The 20755-nt window shown below is 43.5% G+C and overlaps 1 protein-coding gene across 1 annotated transcript in view; it reads left to right on the forward strand.

The window, feature by feature from the left end:
• Positions 1-19270, forward strand: part of LOC138357210 (nose resistant to fluoxetine protein 6-like) — a 58346-nt gene extending 39076 nt beyond the window's left edge. The window contains exons 11-17 of the mRNA XM_069313870.1: positions 4329-4422; positions 5875-5968; positions 10215-10350; positions 13451-13649; positions 16766-16908; positions 17359-17470; positions 18743-19270. Coding sequence (XP_069169971.1) covers positions 4329-4422; positions 5875-5968; positions 10215-10350; positions 13451-13649; positions 16766-16908; positions 17359-17470; positions 18743-18792 — 828 coding nt within the window. The 3' untranslated portion in view covers positions 18793-19270. The remainder of the gene's footprint in view (positions 1-4328; positions 4423-5874; positions 5969-10214; positions 10351-13450; positions 13650-16765; positions 16909-17358; positions 17471-18742) is intronic.
• The last annotated feature ends 1485 nt before the right edge of the window (positions 19271-20755 follow it).

A 20755-nucleotide genomic window follows, 5' to 3' on the forward strand; every position in this document is an offset into this window, starting at 1 on the left:
GAGCATCACATAGCACCAGTACCATCACACTACATACTGGGGCATCACCTAGAACCAGTACCATCACACTACATACTGGGCCATCACATAGCACCAGTACCATCACACTACATACTGGGCCATCACATGCAACCAGTACCATCACACTACATACTGGAGCATCACATGCAACCAGTACCATCACACTACATACTGGGGCATCACCTAGAACCAGTACCATCACACTACATACTGGACCATCACATAGCACCAGTACCATCACACTACATACTGGGGCATCACATAGAACCAGTACCATCACACTACATACTGGGGCATCACATAGAACCAGTACCATCACACTTCATACTGGACCATCACAATAAAGCAGTCTGCTCTCTCGTAATCCACCAAGAGTCTACACTCACGTAATCCACCAATCGTAATCCACTTAGAGTCTGAACTCAACATAATCCACCAAGAGTCTGCATTCACATAATCCACCAAGAGTCTATTGTCACGTAACCCACCAATAGTCTACACTCACGTAATCCACTAAGAGTATGCACTCACGTAATCCACTAAGAGTATGCACTGACGTAATCCACCAAGAGTCTGCACTCACGTAATCCACCAAGAATCTGCACTCACGTAATCCACCAAGAGTCTGCACTCACGTAATCCACCAAGAGTCTGCACTCACGTAATCCACCAAGAGTCTGCACTCACATAATCCACCAAGAGTCTACACTCACATAATCCACCAAGAGTCTGCACTCAACGTAATCCACCAAGAGTCTGCACTCACATAATCCACCAAGAGTCTGCACTCACGTAATCCACCAAGAGTCTGCACTCACATAATCCACCAAGAGTCTGCACTCACGTAATCCACCAAGAGTCTGCACTCACATAATCCACCAAGAGTCTGCACTCACGCAATCCACCAAGAGTCTACACTGCTACAGTTAGGGTGCGGAGGCTACCGACCGCGGACTTCTCCAGTTGATGTCAGCAGCTCCCCTGCTGATGTAACCATGGCTCGACTGGCTCAACCATTCAGTCTGGCTGCAGAACAGAACTGACTTCTCTTCTCACTTGAACCAATTCGTCAGCTCCTAAAATTCACATCTGGTCACGTGTCCTCTGGCCCTCCACACGACGACCCTCTGTGCAGGAGTTTGAAACCGTTCCCGGTGTTGATTCCGGCCACCAGCACTACCACCGGCGACATCAGAGTCGTCTTTGGCGGCACTCACAGACGACACCCGAGGTCCCTGATGTCTCGACCAGCCGGCGGCACTCACAGGCGACACCCGGGGTCTCTGATGTCTCGACCAGCCGGCGGCACTCACAGGCGACACCCGGGGTCCCTGATGTGTCAACCAGCCGGCGGCACTCACAGGCGACACCCGGGGTCCCTGATGTCTCGACCAGCCGGCGGCACTCACAGGCGACACCCGGGGTCCCTGATGTCTCGATCAGCCGGCGGCACTCACAGGCGACACCCGGGGTCCCTGATGTGTCAACCAGCCGGCGGCACTCACAGACGACACCCGGGGTCCCTGATGTCTCGACCAGCCGGCGGTACTCACAGACGACACCCGGGGTCCCTGATGTGTCAACCAACCGGTGTACAACAGAGACTCATTCATTCACACTTTCGTTGCCCCATATAATCGAGAGAGCACTTTCTAATTTATTTCTATACCTTTGGCTCACAAAACATAAAGTCGAACTGCATACTGGAGCATCTTGTAACACCTCAACAGTGCTACTCCACTTAGTCACTTAAAACCCTAGCTTAACACTGCTTGCAAGCTCACTGTGACCCTCACTGAACTCCCAGCTAATTGTTAAACTGAAAACATTAAATGAAGGGAAGCTACAAATAAAGGGTGATGATTTAAATAAAGAATAATAATTAAACTTACGGCTGCCACCACCTTACTGAAATCAGAATGTGCTTGCACTACTGATCTCCCTGGAAGGACAAAGTCAATCATTGTGAACTCGATGGACGTAGGAATCTTGACGATAATGCTTGGGAATTATTTATAGAAATATTTACTTTAATTACTGAGGATACAGGGACTTCCAAAACAGCATATAAATACGACATTTAACGACTCAGTATTAATAAAAAAAGGGGGATTAACTAAATACCACTAAATCAATATTAACTTTATTTAACAAAAGATACTTTTATTTAATAAATTGGCACGAAAAAATATATCCTACTCTAAATACATCCCTATGAGGCAATATAAACGGAGTGCAATAACTGAGATACCAAAACTCAGACACACATTACCTTATTCCTGCAATTACTGGCCACAGATGTTAAATGGGTCTCTACCTCAGGCCCTTCATGCCTGACCGAGTTCCCACCCCAAACACTCCCAGGACACACTGAACTAAAATTTGTTTCACACGCTTACCAGTGGAAGGATAGCTCCTTCCACAACTAATACAGCTCCTGGGTTCCTCCCATTATTTTTGGCTACAGCCAACCATTTAAAAACTAGGCCTGAGGTCTGGCCCTCAAAGGCCAAGAAGGTCTTGGCACTTATCTACCGCCAATCACCTTCCAGGTCTGCTTGAAAGGTACATGAAATGCCCGTAGAGTCGTGTCAGCACTACCCAGCTACCCAGCTACCAGAAGGAACAAGGTCTCTTTGTAGTGGGTGGCCAACAGCGAGCTATGTTTACAGAAAAGGATGAAATATGTTCAAACCTGTTCCATGCAAGATACGGGAAGGAGACACTTGACTCGCCTGGTATGGTGAGGAGCTGGGGAGAGGGGAAAGAGTGGGGGGAAGAAAATGAATTGAGTGGGGGATGGAGTGGGGGGGATAGTGGCCAAGGGAGAAGAGCCGCCACGCCACCAGTGGCCTTTTGACTTTAAGAAAAATTGGGGAAGGGAAACTCTGGGCTGCTTCCCACAGGCCATTACAACTCCCCTTTCTTCAGAATTAAGAAATTCATGTGTAAAGTACTTTAAAGCACGAATTTCTTATCCTGCACCTACTGTAACCATTAACTCTCCCCCCAAAATTTTTTTTTGAACCAAAACAATATTTTGACTCAGTGCCTCTAAAAAGAAATGATCTAATCCTAGCTACTTCCATACAATCACTAATCCACATAATAACACCCAAAAATGCATGACACACATAGTAATATGAATGAATCACAAATGACACAAAATAAATGAGGACGGAAGACTGTCCCCATGATCTCGGCTGTCCACCTTGGATGCAGCCCCACATCTCTTCCAACTAAATCAAATTAATCCCTTAAAATTTAAACAAAAATCCATATCTATAAACTTAAAACTAGAGAAAACTTTGGATAGTCCTCAGCTATCTTGTAGAACTCGTATCATCACACTGCATACTGGAGCAGCATGTAGAACCAGCACTGTCACGCGGCACTACAACATAATGTAGAACTCGTACCATCACACTACATACTGAACCATCAGATACAATTAGCAGCATAAAACTACATACTGTAGCATAGAACAAAATTGGCACCGTTACACACTAGCATCACACTGGCACAACCGTTTTGATGATGGGCTTAGTGGCTTGTTAACCTCTGGAAGATGGTTCAGGACACGTATAAGAGCTCACTGTCCTCCTCTAAGTGTACATTGGGCCAAGAACTAAGAAATGCCCAGCGACCTGAAAGCTGCAGTATTAAAAACTATGACAACTTTTGTAATAATAGGTATTTGTATGGTCAGCACAGTAACCGGACCACGAAATGTGATGTAGTCATTGCGTGAATTCGCCTTGGCTATAGGCACATCTGGCAGGTTAATGAGGCTGAGCCACTACCAGAATATTCAGATTGTAAACTCTGTGATAAACCGTTAATGCATTTACTAGAACACTATATTGATGAATGTGAAACCGTAAAAGATTTTAGACCTCCTGGCCTCTTGTACCACCAACTGTAACTATTTCATTAAACCTGGTGTACTGGACGACATCCTAACAATTTATCCAAAATTTGCTTGTCCATTTTAAAGAATGAAGAACAGTTTTATTTTTTATTAATTTTATGCTGCATCTCCTATGAACCCATCCCTGCCCTTGTGTGGCAGTGCACAATAGAAAGTTGTTTTTTACATATTCGTACATTAAAACATTAATTGTATGACCCTCTGTCCTGTGTGACAGTCAATACCAGCTTTATCCTCACTTTAATAAGACCTAATTGAAATCCTCAGATTAGCAAAATTGTAATTAAATTTTGTCAATAAAGGTGTTAATAATAATAATAAGGTGTGTATGTAAGGGCAGTGGAACATGTTCTTAGTTACAGTTGTATAATTGCAGTGTCTGGCGCAGTGCTGGTACACGGCTGTCGATACACAGATCTACATTGTGCTTCCACTGGTGCTCGCGCCTCTTCTTTACAAGCGCAAGATTGGTGAGTGTTACAGCTGTGGGGAAACTCCAGGCAGCTATTCTCCTTTTAAACTGACTTTAATAAGATAAAGTTTTGTCTTATTTATTTTCTTAGTAAGTAAGAATTAATTGAGTGGACTGTATGTACTTGATTAAACTGCCTGAAATTATCTCACACAGTTGGAGGGACAATTTGTAGCTTAAACCACTTTGAGATGGCTCATTCTTAAACCACAAATTGTTTACCTTATTAATATAATTATCATACCACATATGGTGGTCCACTTCATTATTATATCAGACCACATATGGTGGTCTAATCTACTAGTAATAATTACTAATTATGAATACTAATACTACTATAACTAAAGAGGGCTTAGCTGTTCCTGTTGAAAGGGCCTGCTAAGGCTGTGTAATGGTAGTATCAATATGGGTGTGACCCTGTGCCTCTTTGTGCCACGTAATGGCGGCCGTGAAGACTACAAGCCCTGGCAAATAGCTAGACAAATTATGTGTAGTGCCAACTGTCTGCTCAATTTCTTGCTATTCCAAATCACAATTTACCTGTATGGGATACAAGGAGTTAATAACAGTTCGCTAAATATATAATTACAGGTATGGCATGAAATAGGTGGGTGTTAAATGGGGTACACGTACTTCGTGGGGTTGTTCTTCATACGTCATAACCAGCTACCTTATGAATGAAAAAAAATGTGTACACAAATAATTCAAATATAGTATACTTGGTAAGCCGGATACAGGATTGCTCTAGTGATAGTAGTGGTGTTGTCGTGGTAGTTGCTTGGGGCAGAGTAAGTCTATCCAAGGCGACTAGTATCACAACACTTCTGGAGCACCCTTTATTGTTGTTGATGCGAGTGTGAGTTTTGTGGGACCGACGCCCCTGAGGGCATGGTTCCACTTCTAAAGTAATTTTACATTAACAAGGGAATCAAGCTACATTTTGGTGTTAGTAATTATATTCAGTCTTGTTGAGTACTTTTTTGTTAAATTTAGATGCATGACTGTTGTATAAACAGTATTAGAATTTGTAAATATACGAGTTGTCTCTGACGTCACAGGATCTCCCATTTTCTATTATTAAGAGAATACTGACTAAGGGGAGACTATGTTATTATCTGTGTGTCGGATTCCGACAGCAGCGTTACCATGTGAAGCCTTCAGAGGTGTGGGTACTATCCGTTTAAGGACATTAGTGCTTATATATTAATATAACATAATTTCTTCTTCATATCCCTTCTTCTACCCCCCCCCCTCCCCTTGAGTACATTTTTTTTTAAATCTGGTGCTTATAGAACAAAACTGCTTTGTTATCAACATATGAGTTTTGTCTCTGCTATTGCTATTGTATCCAGGTGTTTTTCCTCTGTTATTTTCTTCGTGTAATTTGCTGCTTTAGAAAGCCCATCAACTGCGGGTGGTCACTGTGATTCATACTTACGTTCCTCCCCAGGACTTCCACTGCTGGGGTTGGTCACTGCGGTATCCTTCGCCATCCCAACGACAATAGCGGCTGTCTATAATGTGCCTCCTGCATTCAACTTTATGTAAGTTGTTCATTATTCTTCAAATGTCTGATTAATTTAGTTTAACTTCAGCTTTGCTTTATTATCTGAACAAATTATGACATGTAAAAAGCGCTCGGGATTTTGCTAAGTGCATAAGCAACAATAAGCAATAAATTCCTTTGCTTTAAACTTAGCGAGGCCTCTTACTAAATTGCTAATCCTAATCACTCCACCAAAGTCAGGTCTTATTGCAAAAACATTATTCTGAGAACTGTTTTTTGTAAAGCATTGGACAATCATCCCTTCCAGTTCGGCCCATTACCCACGCAGCTGTCAACCCATTCACCACCCATCACCCACCCAGCTGTCAACCTATTCACCACCCATCACCCACGCAGCTGTCAACCCATTCACCACCCATCACCCACGCAGTTGTCAACCCATTCACCACCCATCACCCACCTAGCTGTCAACCCATTCACCACCCATCACCCACTCAGCTGTCAACCCATTCACCACCCATCACCCACCCAGCTGTCCACCCATTCACCACCCATCACCCACCTAGCTGTCAACCCATTCCCATTCCCCACTCCCATTCAAACTATCACTAATAGAGTAACCTCATTCATCTTTGCCAACATACAAGGACTGAAAACAAGAACAAACAACAAAGTACAGTTCATAAATGGCCTCCTCACGGAGTCAAATGCAGTATTTGGAGCTTTCACAGAAACCCATGCAGGGGAATTGTTGGACAGTGAGATCTGGATTCCAGGATATAACCTATACAGGTGTGATAGGAAAATTAGGTCACATGGAGGAGTGGGTCTGTATATTAGGGAAGACCTTGTATGCTCGGAGCTCCTAAACGTTACAAATGAGGTGGTAGAGGTACTGGGATTAAAAATAGAGAAAATAAATTTAGTGATTATACTAATATACAAACCGCCAGATGCAACGGCTGAGGAATTCACAGAACAGATAAGCAAAATAGAGAATAGCCTTGATAATTTGGAGAACCCGATACCTGATATTATCTTCCTAGGTGACTTCAACTTGCCTAGTCTCAGGTGGAAAATAGCAAACAATAATATTATACCAGGAAATCTATCAGGACCTAACCAACCACAGATTAGAGAACTACTTAGATTCTGTGACAAATTTTCACTCAATCAGCAGATATCGGAGCCAACGAGAAATTAAAATATTCTAGATCTGGTCTTTACGAACAATGAAGACATTATCAGAGACATTACGATATCAGATACCACATATTCAGATCACAAGCTCATTGAAGTGCAAACGACCATCAATACTCAGAATAGACCTAAAACGTTGATAAAGCGAGAGGGGCTATTCAGTAAATTCAATTTTAATAATAAAAGGATAGACTGGGAGATAATAAACAGGGAACTTACAAACATTCCATGGGGAACTGTTCTAAGTAATACAAGTCCTACAGAAGGAATAGAAAAACTGACTTCAGAAGCGTATCAAGTCTGTCTGAAACATGTTCCTTTGAGGAAAGCCAGAAAGAGATCTAACGTAAAAAGAGAACGCAGACGGCACTATAAACGCAGGAAAAAAATAACGGAACTGCTTATGCAGACACGAATTTCCCGTCAAAGAAGGAATAATTTAAATAGGGAGATTGAAGAAATCAAGCGGAAATTGAAACACTCATATGAAACTGAAGAAAGGCAGTTAGAACAGAAAGCCATTCAGGAAATAAAGAAAAATCCAAAATATTTCTTCTCATATGCGAAATCAAAAGCAAAAACCACTGCCAGTATTGGACCTATTCGTACAAGTGAAGGTTCATACACGGAGGATGACAAAGAAATTAGTGAAATCCTAAAAAAGCAGTATGAGGACATGTTTAGCACTCCAATAAACAACATGAAGGTGGAAGATCCAGACAATTTCTTTATGCGGGATATTCAAACCCCTGTAAATATAACTGATATAAACACGAGCGCACTAAATTTTGAAAAAGAAATTGAAAACATGCCCATGCACTCGGCCCCAGGTCCAGACTCATGGAATTCAATATTTATAAAGAAATGCAAAGTGCCGGTAGCACAGGCACTCAGTATAGTGTGGAGGAAGAGCTTGGACACGGGGGAGATACCAGATGCACTTAAAGTAGCAGACATAGCCCCTCTACACAAGGGAGGGAGCAAAGCATTGGCAAAAAATTATAGACCAGTTGCACTAACATCGCACATCATAAAAGTATTTGAGAGAGTGATTAGGAGTCAGGTCACCAATTTCATGGAGACCAATGACCTTCACAACCCAGGCCAACATGGATTTCGAGCGGGAAGATCGTGCCTCTCACAGCTACTTGAGCACTACGACAAAGTCACTGAGGCATTAGAAGAGAAACAGAATGCTGATGTGATATACACGGACTTCGCAAAGGCTTTCGATAAATGTGACCATGGCGTGATAGCACACAAAATGAAGTCAATGGGAATAACCGGTAAAGTAGGACGCTGGATACTCAGTTTTCTGTCAAACAGGACTCAGCGAGTAACTGTCAACCATATAAAATCTAGTCCAAGTGCAGTGAAAAGCTCTGTACCTCAGGGTACAGTCCTTGCACCGCTGCTTTTCCTTATTCTCATATCAGATATAGACAAAAATACAAGTCACAGCTTCGTATCATCCTTTGCAGATGACACAAAAATCAGTATGAAAATTACCTCGGCTGAGGACATTGAAAAACTTCAAGCTGATATTAATAAAGTTTTCGACTGGGCATCAGAAAATAACATGATATTTAACAGTGATAAATTCCAGGTACTCAGGTACGGTAAAAATGAGGACCTTAAACATAATACAGAGTACAAAACACAATCAAATGTACCCATAGTAGGAAAACAGCATGTAAAGGATTTGGGAATAATAATGTCTGACGACCTAACGTTTAAGGAGCATAACCAAGCAAATATTGCGACAGCCAGAAAAATGATAGGATGGATTACGAGAACTTTCAAATCCAGGGATCCCATCACAATGGTTGTACTCTTCAAGTCACTTGTGTTGTCCCGTCTTGAGTACTGTTCAGTACTCACTTCCCCATTCAGAGCAGGAGAGATTGCTGAAATAGAGGGAATACAGAGAACATATACGGCACGCATAGATGCAATAAAGCACCTAAATTATTGGGATCGTCTCAAAGCCCTCCAAATGTACTCACTAGAAAGAAGACGAGAGAGATATCAAATAATATACACCTGGAAGATACTGGAGGGCCAAGTACCAAATCTACACAGTAAAATAACAACGTACTGGAGTAAACGATATGGAAGAAAATGTAGAATAGAACCAGTGAAGAGCAGAGGTGCCATAGGCACAATCAGAGAACACTGTATAAACATCAGAGGTCCGCGGTTGTTCAACGTCCTCCCAGCAAGCATAAGAAATATTGCCGGAACAACCGTGGACATTTTCAAGAGGAAACTAGATTTATTCCTCCAAGGAGTGCCGGACCAACCAGGCTGTGGTGGGTATGTGGGCCTGCGGGCCGCTCCAAGCAACAGCCTGGTGGATCAAACTCTCACAAGTCAAGCCTGGCCTCGGGCCGGGCTTGGGGAGTAGAAGAACTCCCAGAACCCCATCAACCAGGTATCAACCAGGTATCCCTCAGTCACGTAGCTGTCAACCCATCGACTTCCATTCAGCCATCCAGTGAACTCACAACACTCTGGGGTCCTATAATGACCTCAGTGGGGTCCTGTGGTGACCCCCCAAACCCTCCCTGGGGTCCATTGTTTATCCCAAGACCACCTGTGTACCTGCCACTCCCACTTATCGTCTCAGTAATGATGTTTTCGGCACTTTTTTTTCCTATTTGTTGTTTATATAATCCTAAATGCACACAAGCATATACATATTCAAATGTATATGTATTCATGTATATCTTACATTCATGTGTTTGATGCATGTGAATGTGAAATGTCTTGGCTATACTACATTCAGTTCACACTTATTCGTGTCATGAGCATCTAACTAAACAAGTATTCTTTTCCATGTTGTGTTATTTCAGTGTTTGTTTCATGATTTCTCTTAATAAAGATGTCATAATTATCATCTGTTGTGTTATTATTTAACATACAATTTTACTTATTATTTTGTATTTTCAATGCATAGATATTCAGCTATGAACATGTTTGAAAAATGTATGGAATATTTAATTTCTCAAACTTTATATATATAAAAGAGACCTAGATTGAGTACTGCAATTTGGTCTAAAGTGTTTTGTTTACTGTGACAGAGACCCGGTTGTAAAACCGACTGCTCGCGTGGACACCTACATGACCCCGTGGTGTCGAGCCAACTCTTACATGGTGGGTGTGTGGGCTGGCTGGCTCATCTACACTGTGCGAGGCCGCACCATCAAACTCAAGCTGGTAAGGACACGCTTAATTGCTTGCATTATAAACTGCAGCAGCCACGTATAGGCCCATAGACCTTCTGCAGTTTCTTCCATTCTTATGCCTTTAACGGAGATTTGGGTCTCTCTTCATTATTCTGTTGTCATCAATCCAGCTATGTCCATCAAATGTTCACATGTGCTACTTACATGCAAACTTATATGCAAATAATTTCATAATAACGTACCTGAATAAATACTGTAACCAACTCCCAACATGAATGGGTTCAGAATGGACTGAAACGTCTTCGCCATTTTAAAATTAGTTGTAAATCCTTCCCTCATATGTTGTTACCACAAAAAAGAGAAGGGGGTTTATGTAAATACAAAAATTAAATTAAACTCCCGAAAGAAAATGAACAGCTTAGCTGTTAGTGAAAGTGGTTACCGGGGATCCTCTCCTTGAGTGGCTTCAGGTTGTGTGCGGGGAAGAAGACCCAGACAGGAATTATTGCTGCCCTCAATGACGAATTTCGCCGAATGTAGAAATAAAGGTCGGTTATCAGCAGAAACTAATGTGCCTCGCGGCCAATAAACACACAGACGGGCGATAATTGGGGAGCCCCAAGAGTCCCTCAGAGTGACAAGCACCGGCCCCGCCCCACACAGAGAACACTGGGGAGCCCCAAGAGTCCCTCAGGGTGACAAGCACCGGCCCCGCCCCACACAGAGAACACTGGGGGAGCAAAACCAAAAACTCGGACCCAACTAAAGCGCAAGTCATCCAGTGCCCGCCGGCAGAGCAGATGCCAGCCGCCCATTACGGCTGAGGGCACACCAGGAGCCCACCAACCCCCGGCACCTCTCGGCCAAGCCGGCGCCGGACACCGTCACTCCGCCAGGAGAACCAGCCAGAACACGCAAAAAAAAAAAAAACTATCAACAATCCCGCATCCCAAGGCGATATGTGCGCCAGGCGTCGTACAACCGGACTGTTGAAGAACGGCAAACGGCAGTATCAAATTCAAAACGCGAAAACAGAACGTGATCCGGCGGCTCCCAGGTGGAGGAGGTGTCCAGACGTCCGCTCGTCATCAAGGTTGAACCAGGAGTCCGTCCCTGGTGACTGTAGTTGTGTTGATTTAGGGGCGATCCCTGGTGACTGTTGTTGTGTGAGACTGGCCTGCTGACGACGCTTCATCTCCAGGTGGCAGTGCGTGGGGCGGGTGTATCGTGCCCGCTCTCCATTAAACTCTTGATATTAACTCGTGATTGCCTAATTTATCTGTCCTAACAGCTAACTACCCAAATTATTATTAATATCGAACTATTAAGATAATTTTTAAGGAGTAATTTGTTTGATGTAACCTGAAAAGGGAATCATTACCGGCACCTCTCGGTTCTGTTTGGTGTCATGCGACGTCGGATTTCGCTAAATCGAGTTTTCTTTTATTACTGCCCCACAGTCATCATGGTTTGACATCTAATAATGGCTAGACACGCGCCATGTGCTCCATTGTGCTATAAGTCACCTATAGGCCATGACTAACCTAACCTTAAGTGGATATTTTCCCACAGCCTTCATTTGAGGTATGTGTTGTTCTACCTAGTGTGTCTCGTATGTGCGTATGGAAGTTGCCTTTCGGCAGCTATACATGATACTCTGGTTATATTAATGCTTGGTTAACACATTTCTGAAAATACTGAGCCTGTTTCTAATGTTACTAGATGGGGTTCCCTCTAGAAGGGGGATGATGTTGGGGGAGTTGGGATGTTGGGGGAAAGGGAAGAAGAGGAGGGAGGAGGAAGGTGAAGAGGAAAGGAAAGAGGATGGGGGAGATTGGGAATGAGAGTGGAAAGGGAAGGAGAGCTAGAGAGGGGGATGTTGGGGGACAAAAGGGGAGAAGGGGGATAGGGAAGGATAGATGAGAGTGTAAGAGAGATTAATAGAGAGGGGGAAGTATCAGAAGACTTAGCCAGTACGACTATATCAACCCGTCCTCCTGAAGTGAGAGTACTTACAGTAACCAGTTGGTCGTAAGTACCAATATGTAGTGATGGATCACCAAAACCTTCCTTTTTTTGTACTTTGAATTGTATAGTCCTGAAAAATAAAGCCAAAACTATACTTATATATTCCTAAGTCTAGTGTAGCACATATATGTACAATATTAGGCCTAAGACAGCGTGTTTTAGGCCTAGGGGTGCTAGGATAGGTCTTATATTTATTTTGTCGTTCAAAAGTTTCACATTTGTTCAAATTTAATAACATAAGTCAATTTTTGTTGCTGGTCCATCACGACATATTGATAGTGACGAAATGGTTGCTGTAAGTATCTTCATAGTAGGAGGATGGGTCGGACCACATATTACACATGCTGGGATATGTGGACAAGGTGCTGGGATATGTGGACAAGGTGCTGAGATATTTGGACAAGGTGCTGGGATATGTGGACAAGGTACTGGGATATGTGGACAAGGTGTTTGGATATGGACAAGGTGCTGGGATATGTTGACAAGGTACTGGGATATGTGGACAAGGTGCTGGGATATGTGGACCAGGTACTGGGATATGTGGACCAGGTACTGGGATATGTGGACAAGGTACTGGGATACGTGCACAAGGTACTGGGATACGTGGACAAGGTACTGGGATATGTGGACAAGGTGCTGGGATATGTGGACAAGGTGCTGGGATATGTGGACAAGGTACTGGGATACGTGGACAAGGTACTGGGATATGTGGACAAGGTGCTGGGATACGTGGACAAGGTACTGGGATACGTGGACAAGGTACTGGTATATGTGGACAAGGTGCTGGGATATGTGGACAAGGTACTGGGATATGTGAACATGGTACTGGGATAAGACGAAGGGAAGGAGTGGTGCCCAACCACTTGGACTGGTTGGTACACAAGTGGTCTCGTTTCTTGCATATCGAACGTCGGCGTTCGATTCGCGAGATGCTAACAATGAATAAATAATTAAGTGCAATACCACACAAGGTAAGTAATGGTGATATATTTAATACGAGAGTTTTGGAGGGATGGCGGAGTAAGACACAGTTCCTCTCTGTGACCCCAAACAATCACAGTCCTTCCATGACCAGTAATATTTGCCTCTCCCGCTGGGTGTAGTGGCAGACGGTGTTGGGGTGGGCTGCGGCGACGACGGTGGCCTCGCTGGTGCTGTACGGGATGGCCAGGTACGACACCTGGGGGGACGACCAGGTGCCCCTCCCTCGCGCCCCCAGCATCATCTACGCGGGCTTCAGCCGGGGCGCCTGGTGCCTCGCCCTCCTCTGGCTCGTCTTTGCTTGTCATACTGGAAATGGAGGTGAGAGACATTTGTGGCTTGACGACTTGTCAATGTGTCGTATAGAGATTATTTATAGGTAGGAACTGAGGCATTTATAGGTAGGACTCTGAGGACAATAATGTTTCTAGACAAATGAATACTAGTTTACTTGTCGGAAGGGCGACCTGGGCACGATAATAGAATAATGAAAATAAATAAATAAAAATTGTTTTAGAATGCACGCATGTAATGAATAATGCATGTAATTAAATACTTAATTCGTGTTATGAAATTATTGCACGTGTTTACACACACACACATAAGGGAGTACCTAAGCAACAGAAGACAGCGAGTCACTGTGAGGGGTGAGGTCCGGATTGGCAAGGCGTCACCAGTGGAGTCCCGCAGGGGTCAGTCATTGGACCTATACTGTTTCTGATATATGTAAATGATCTCCCAGAGGGTATAGACTCGTTCCTCTCATTGTTTGCTGATGATGCAAAAATTATGAGGAGGGTTAAAACAAAGGAGAGAGAATGAGGCTACAAGATGACCTAGACAAACTGAATGAATGGTCCAACAAATAGCTACTAAATTTCAACTCGAGTAAATGTAAGGTAATAAAGCTAGGTGGTGGAAACAGGAGGCCAGACACAGGATACATAATGGGAGATGAAGTACTTCATGAAACGGACAGAGAAAAAGATCTAAGGGTTGATATCACACCAAACCTGCCTCCTGAAGCCCACATAAAAAGAATAACATCTGCGGCGTATGCAAGGCTGGCTAACATCAGAACTACCTTCAGGAACCTGTGCAAGCAATCATTCGGAACCTTGTACACCACATATGTAAGACCAATCCTGACGTATGCGGCCCCAGCATGGAGCCCGTACCTTGTCAAGCACAAGAAGAAGCTGGAAAAAGTTCAGAGGTATGCCACTAGGCTAGTCCCAGAACAAAGAGGCATGAATTACGAGGAAAGGCTGCGTAAAATGCATCTCACGACACTGGAAGACAGAAGAGAAAGGGGAGACATGATCACTACCTACAAAAATCTCAGAGGAATGACAGGGTTGAAAAGGACAAACTGTTTAACACGGGTGGTATACGAACAAGGGGACACAGGCAGAAGCTGAGTACCCAAATGAGCCACAGGGACGTTAGAAAGAACTTTTTCAGTGTCAGAGTAGTTAACAGGTGAAATGCACTAGGATGATGTGGTGGAGGCTGACTCCATACGCAGTTTCAAATGTAGATATGAGCCCAGTAGGCTCAGGAATCTGTACATCAGTCGATTGACGGTTGAGAGGCGGGACCAATGAGCTAAAGTTCAACCCCCTACAAGCACAACTAGGTGAGTACACACACGCGAGAGAGCAGAACAAGTACTGAAGGAAAGAGAAGTGAGGATCAGGCTGGAGGAACTGGTCCTTAAGCTATGGAGAAGCTGAGGGTGAGCCCAAGCGTCACCACAGGTCTTGAATAACCAGGCATTTGGCAAGCTGCAAATTTAGCATCTTTATACACGAATGAAAACAGAGGAGAAAATGTTAACTACAGGTGTTGCTGAAATTGTTCCCTGCAAAACTTGGCAACATTACAAAAACTCGCCTCTAAGCATTATTATGGATTCAGTAGATTATTATTTTTACATAATCCATTACTTTTATGACAAAATGATAATATGGGCGCGAGATATCGAGTACATTGGAATTACCACTGCATCACTTGCCTGTTACTAAACCCATACTAGGCGGGTCCCCTGCATATTCCATCAATATCTGAGAGCGTTTGACACCATCTTGTGTGAAGTGCTCATATAAATACTTGATAACAAAGCCAATGCAACTGTGAAGGTGTTGGGATGGTCGAGGGGATGCCTCTCGGATAGGAAACAGAGGAAAGAAGAGAGAAGATAGAGACGCAACAGGTCACAAGTGGAAAGCTTTGGAGATCGGAAATGGTACTCAGTTTGTTGTTTAATTGTGGTACCAGCCTGAGAGAGTTCTTGGATTGTGGTACCAGCCTGAGAGAGGACCTGGATTGTGGTACCAGCCTGAGAGAGTTCTTGGATTGTGGTACCAGCCTGAGAGAGGACCTGGATTGTGGTACCAGCCTGAGAGAGTTCTTGGATTGTGGTACCAGCCTGAGAGAGGCCCTGGATTGTGGTACCAGCCTGAGAGAGGACCTGGATTGTGGTACCAGCCTGAGAGAGTTCTTGGATTGTGGTACCAGCCTGAGAGAGGCCCTGGATTGTGGTACCAGCCTGAGAGAGGACCTGGATTGTGGTACCAGCCTGAGAGAGTTCTTGGATTGTGGTACCAGCCTGAGAGAGGACCTGGATTGTGGTACCAGCCTGAGAGAGGACTTGGATTGTGGTACCAGCCTGAGAGAGGACCTGGATTGTGGTACCAGCCTGAGAGAGGACCTGGATTGTGGTACCAGCCTGAGAGAGGACCTGGATTGTGGTACCAGCCTGAGAGAGGACCTGGATTGTGGTACCAGCCTGAGAGAGGACTTGGATTGTGGTACCAGCCTGAGAGAGGACTTGGATTGTGGTACCAGCCTGAGAGAGGACCTGGATTGTGGTACCAGCCTGAGAGAGGACCTGGATTGTGGTACCAGCCTGAGAGAGGACCTGGATTGTGGTACCAGCCTGAGAGAGGACCTGGATTGTGGTACCAGCCTGAGAGAGGACCTGGATTGTGGTACCAGCCTGAGAGAGGTCTTCGATTATTCATATTGATATTTGCAGACGATACAAAAACTGGTGAAAATAATAAGAAAATAAGACCTGGATGTGTATATGGATATGCAGTAGCGGATTATCATGCAATATAGTGAAGTTATTTGTGTAGTGTTTTGGTGAATATAATATTTAACACTTATTTATTTTTTTGTCAAGCGACTTAACAATGTTCAGGCGATGAGTCACAATAACGTGGCTAAAGTATGTTGACCAGACCACACACTAGAAGATGAAGGGACGACGACGTTTCGGTCCGTCCTGGACCATTCTCAAGTCGATTCGTGGACTTGAGAATAGTCCAGGACGGACCGAAACGTCGTCGTCCCTTCACCTTCTAGTGTGTGGTCTGGTCAACTTAACAATGTTATTTTATTTTGACTTAGTAAATGGCGTCTGTCTGCAGGTCTGATCAACTCGTTCCTGTCCCACCCGTCCTGGCAGCCTCTGAGCCGTCTGACCTACACACTCTACCTCACCGCTGTGCCTCTTCAGTCCCTGTTCCCCGGCCAGGTCTACCTGCCTTTCTACATCAACCATCTCAATATGGTCGGTACTCCTAGAAGACGTGTGTCATTTGTATTGTGTCAAGAAGGGAAGGGAACTATGAGAGGGGAACGCGTCAGGTCATTACAATTATATAGCACTGGGAAGGATAAGGATCTGGGATGGGACGGGGGAGAGGAATTGTGCCCAACCACTTGAACGGTCTTGGATTGAACGCCGGCCTGCATGAAGCGAGACTGTCGCTCTTCCGTCCAGCCCAAGTGGTTAGGCATATTGTGTCAAGATATATTATGAGATGTAAATGATGCCTCTCATCTATATAGGTTTGGACCATCCCACTTAGATATCACAAAACTTTTACCTTCAGATGAGTTAGACTCAAATATTAATTTTATAAGAAGGTAAATTACTCTGTAAGAGAGATGCTCGAGTGGTTCTAAGCTGCTAACTTAGTCCTGAGTCACAATATATAACTGACTCTTGATCCAACAGATTGTTTATGCGTGCGGCTTCCTGTTTATTGGAGGAATACTGGCGGTGTTGCTGTCTGTTATGACGGAGGGACCCGTTATAGGCCTGGAGAAGCTCCTCCTGCACCGCCCAGGTCAGTCTATACATGGGGGAGGCGGCCAGCGTCCAGGTATACATGGGGGGGGGGGCGTGCAGCGGCCAGGTATACATGGGGGGGGGCGTGCAGCGTCCAGGTATACATGGGGGAGGCGGCCAGCGACCAGGTATACATGGGGGGGAGACGGCCAGCGACCAGGTATTCATGGGGGAAGGTGGCAGCGTCCAGGTATACATGGGGGGGGGGAAGGTGGCCAGCGGCCAGGTATACATGGGGGGAAGGTGGGCAGCGTCCAGGTATACATGGGGGGGGGAAGGTGGGCAGCGTCCAGGTATACATGGGGAAGGTGGGCAGCGTCCAGGTATACATGGGGGGAAGGTGGGCAGCGTCCAGGTATACATGGGGGGAAGGTGGGCAGCGTCCAGGTATACATGGGGGGAGGCGACCAGCGTCCAGGTATACATGGGGAAAGGTGGGCAGCGTCCAGGTATACATGGGGGAGGCGAGCAGCCACCAGGTATACATGGGGGAAGGTGGCAGCGTCCAGGTATACATGAGGGAAGGTGGGCAGTTCCCAGGTATACATGGGGGAAGGTGGCAGCGTCCACCCCGATATGTTGACTTTTCGAGTGGTGGAAATTCGGCCCCCAAGAGAAGAGATCGTAGTGTATTATAAAAATACATTAATTCACGCATACAAGAAGGATGAGAAGTTGATACAAGATATAATTGACAGGAATTGCAAATCTTGCAGTGAAAACGCAAGGTTTGCAAATTATATATATATATATATATATATATATATATATATATATATATATATATATATATATATATATATATATATATATATATATATATATATATATATATATATATATATATATGTCGTACCTAGTAGCCAGAACTCACTTCTCAGCCTACTATTCAAGGCCCGATTTGCCAAATAAGCCAAGTTTTCTTGAAATAATATATTTACTATAATTTTTTTCTTATGAAATGATAAAGCTACCCTTTTCACTATGTATGAGGTTAATTTTTTTTATTGGAGTTAAAATTAACTTAGATATATGACCGAACCTAACCAACCCTACCTAACCTAACCTAACCTATATATATAGGTAAGGTTAGGTTAGGTAGCCAAAAAAAGCTAGGTTAGGTTAGGTTAGGTAGGTTAGGCAGACGAAAAAACATTAATTCATGAAAACTAGGCTTATTAGGCAAATCGGGCCTTGCATAGTAGGCTGAGAAGTGAGTTCTGGCTACTAGGTACGACATATATATATATACATATATTCTCTTTGTCAGGACGAGGACTGAGTGATGTACCAGACGAGACTAAGATTACCAGAAAATAAAGTGTCACGTTCCTCTCTACGTCATGTGGATTTTAACTTTTGTTCGTTTGTTAATTAGCTATATCTGGATAATTAGGGTTCCAAGCATCTAAAGCCTTAATATTAAAATTGCATTGTTAAAGGATTTGTAAACAAAGGTTAGGTTAGGTTGGGTTATGTTAGGTTAGGTTAGGTTGATTTGGGTTAGGTTATGTTAAGTTGGGTTGGGTTGGGTTGGGTTTGGTTGGGTTGGGTTGAGTTATGATAGGTTAGGTTAAATTATGTGGTGCGGAAAATCCAGTGATCATATTTTCAACATCATTCTAAGGCTGATTTCAAATTTGTCTGGTCATGGACATGACTGAGGTTGAGGCACTAGGATTCCTGCAAGAATGATCAAAAGTTGTTTTAATTTGGCTTTATATTGACCAGGAAGTAATGTACAAATAGCAGGCAAAGTTTCGTGTTCATATATGCACAATAAATACTTTATAAGATATTCAATTGTTTTATTAACTTGAATTTGACACAGAGGCTTTTTAAGGACTAATGATTTCATGTCTCAGATGCAACTTCAGTAACTTCTCCTGTTGCTTTCAATAGTTTTTATGTTGGTTTATTAATTGATTCGTTCAGTGTTTAATTCATTAGGTAACAAGTTATATTGCTTGACTGAATCACACTGTATTAATAGTCAAGATGATGTCTTTGAAATTTTGTTTTAATTTTTAAGTCGATGGGGATATCTACGTATATTATGATTGGCAGGTTACATGACAAGGGCGTGGACCACATAGTACCTTAGTGCTCAAGTGGTGCCCCAGGAGGAGGCCCAACGTCTCAGTTGGATACCAGGGGCCAGATTCACGAAAGCACTTACGAACGTGTACATCTTTCCTCAATCTTTGACGGCTTTGGTTACATTTATTAAACAGTTTACAAGCATGAAAACTTTCCATTCAACTGTTGTTATTGTTATAAACAGCCTTCTGGTGCTTCGGAGCTCATTAACTGTTTAATAATTGTAAACAAAGCCGCCAAAGATTGAGAAAAGATGTACAGGTTCGTAAGTGTTTGCGTAAGTGCTTTCGTGAATCTGTCCCCTGTTGCGCATCTTTGAGATCTTCTCTTATTGTGTGTGTTTAATAGCTCATTGGTTAAAGTTTCGGGCACCCGTTCTGGTTGTCACTGGTTAGAGGCACCAATGGCCCGAGTGATCACTGATCACCATCCTGAGTCACCAGGGCATAATGAAGGACGCTGCAGTAATCAATGATCGTAAGAGACTATGTTCACGTGAGGTCGGGTTCATTTGACAGCTGACACCAGTAATCAACATTCAGTTCAATGCAACTTCGAGCATATGGTTGTTTGATGGCATATATATATATATATATATATATATATATATATATATATATATATATATATATATATATATATATATTAATATATATTTATTTATTTATTTATTGCAAGGAGAGGTAGTAAAGAAGTGCAACATTGCACTAACATAAACCCAATTTATGTTAAAAGGATCCTGGCTCTCAGCTCGAATAATCTCATAACTTAGTACTTAAAAATACTTAGTATCCCAAAAATACTTAGTACTTGTTAATTACACTTGTATAATTACACACAAATATCCACACACAGCTGATAGGGTAGATGAAGACGTTTTATTTAACACGGATGGAACACGCACAAGGGGACACAGGTGGAAACTGAGTACCCAAATAGGTACAGGGACGTTAGAAAGAATCGCTTAGTGTCAGAGTAGTTAACAGATGGAATGCATTGGGAAATGACGTGGTGGAGGCAGACTCCATACACAGTTTCTAATGGAGATATGAAAAGAGCCCAGTAAGCTCAGGAATCTGTTCACTGGTTGATTGACACTTGAGAGACGGGACCAAAGTGCCTAAGCTCAACCCCCGCAAGCACAACTAGGCGAGTACAGCTCATACTCACTCTCTCTCAGTTC

This window comes from Procambarus clarkii, chromosome 7 (genome assembly GCF_040958095.1).
Source record: "Procambarus clarkii isolate CNS0578487 chromosome 7, FALCON_Pclarkii_2.0, whole genome shotgun sequence".
Classification (NCBI taxonomy): Eukaryota; Metazoa; Arthropoda; class Malacostraca; order Decapoda; family Cambaridae; genus Procambarus; species Procambarus clarkii.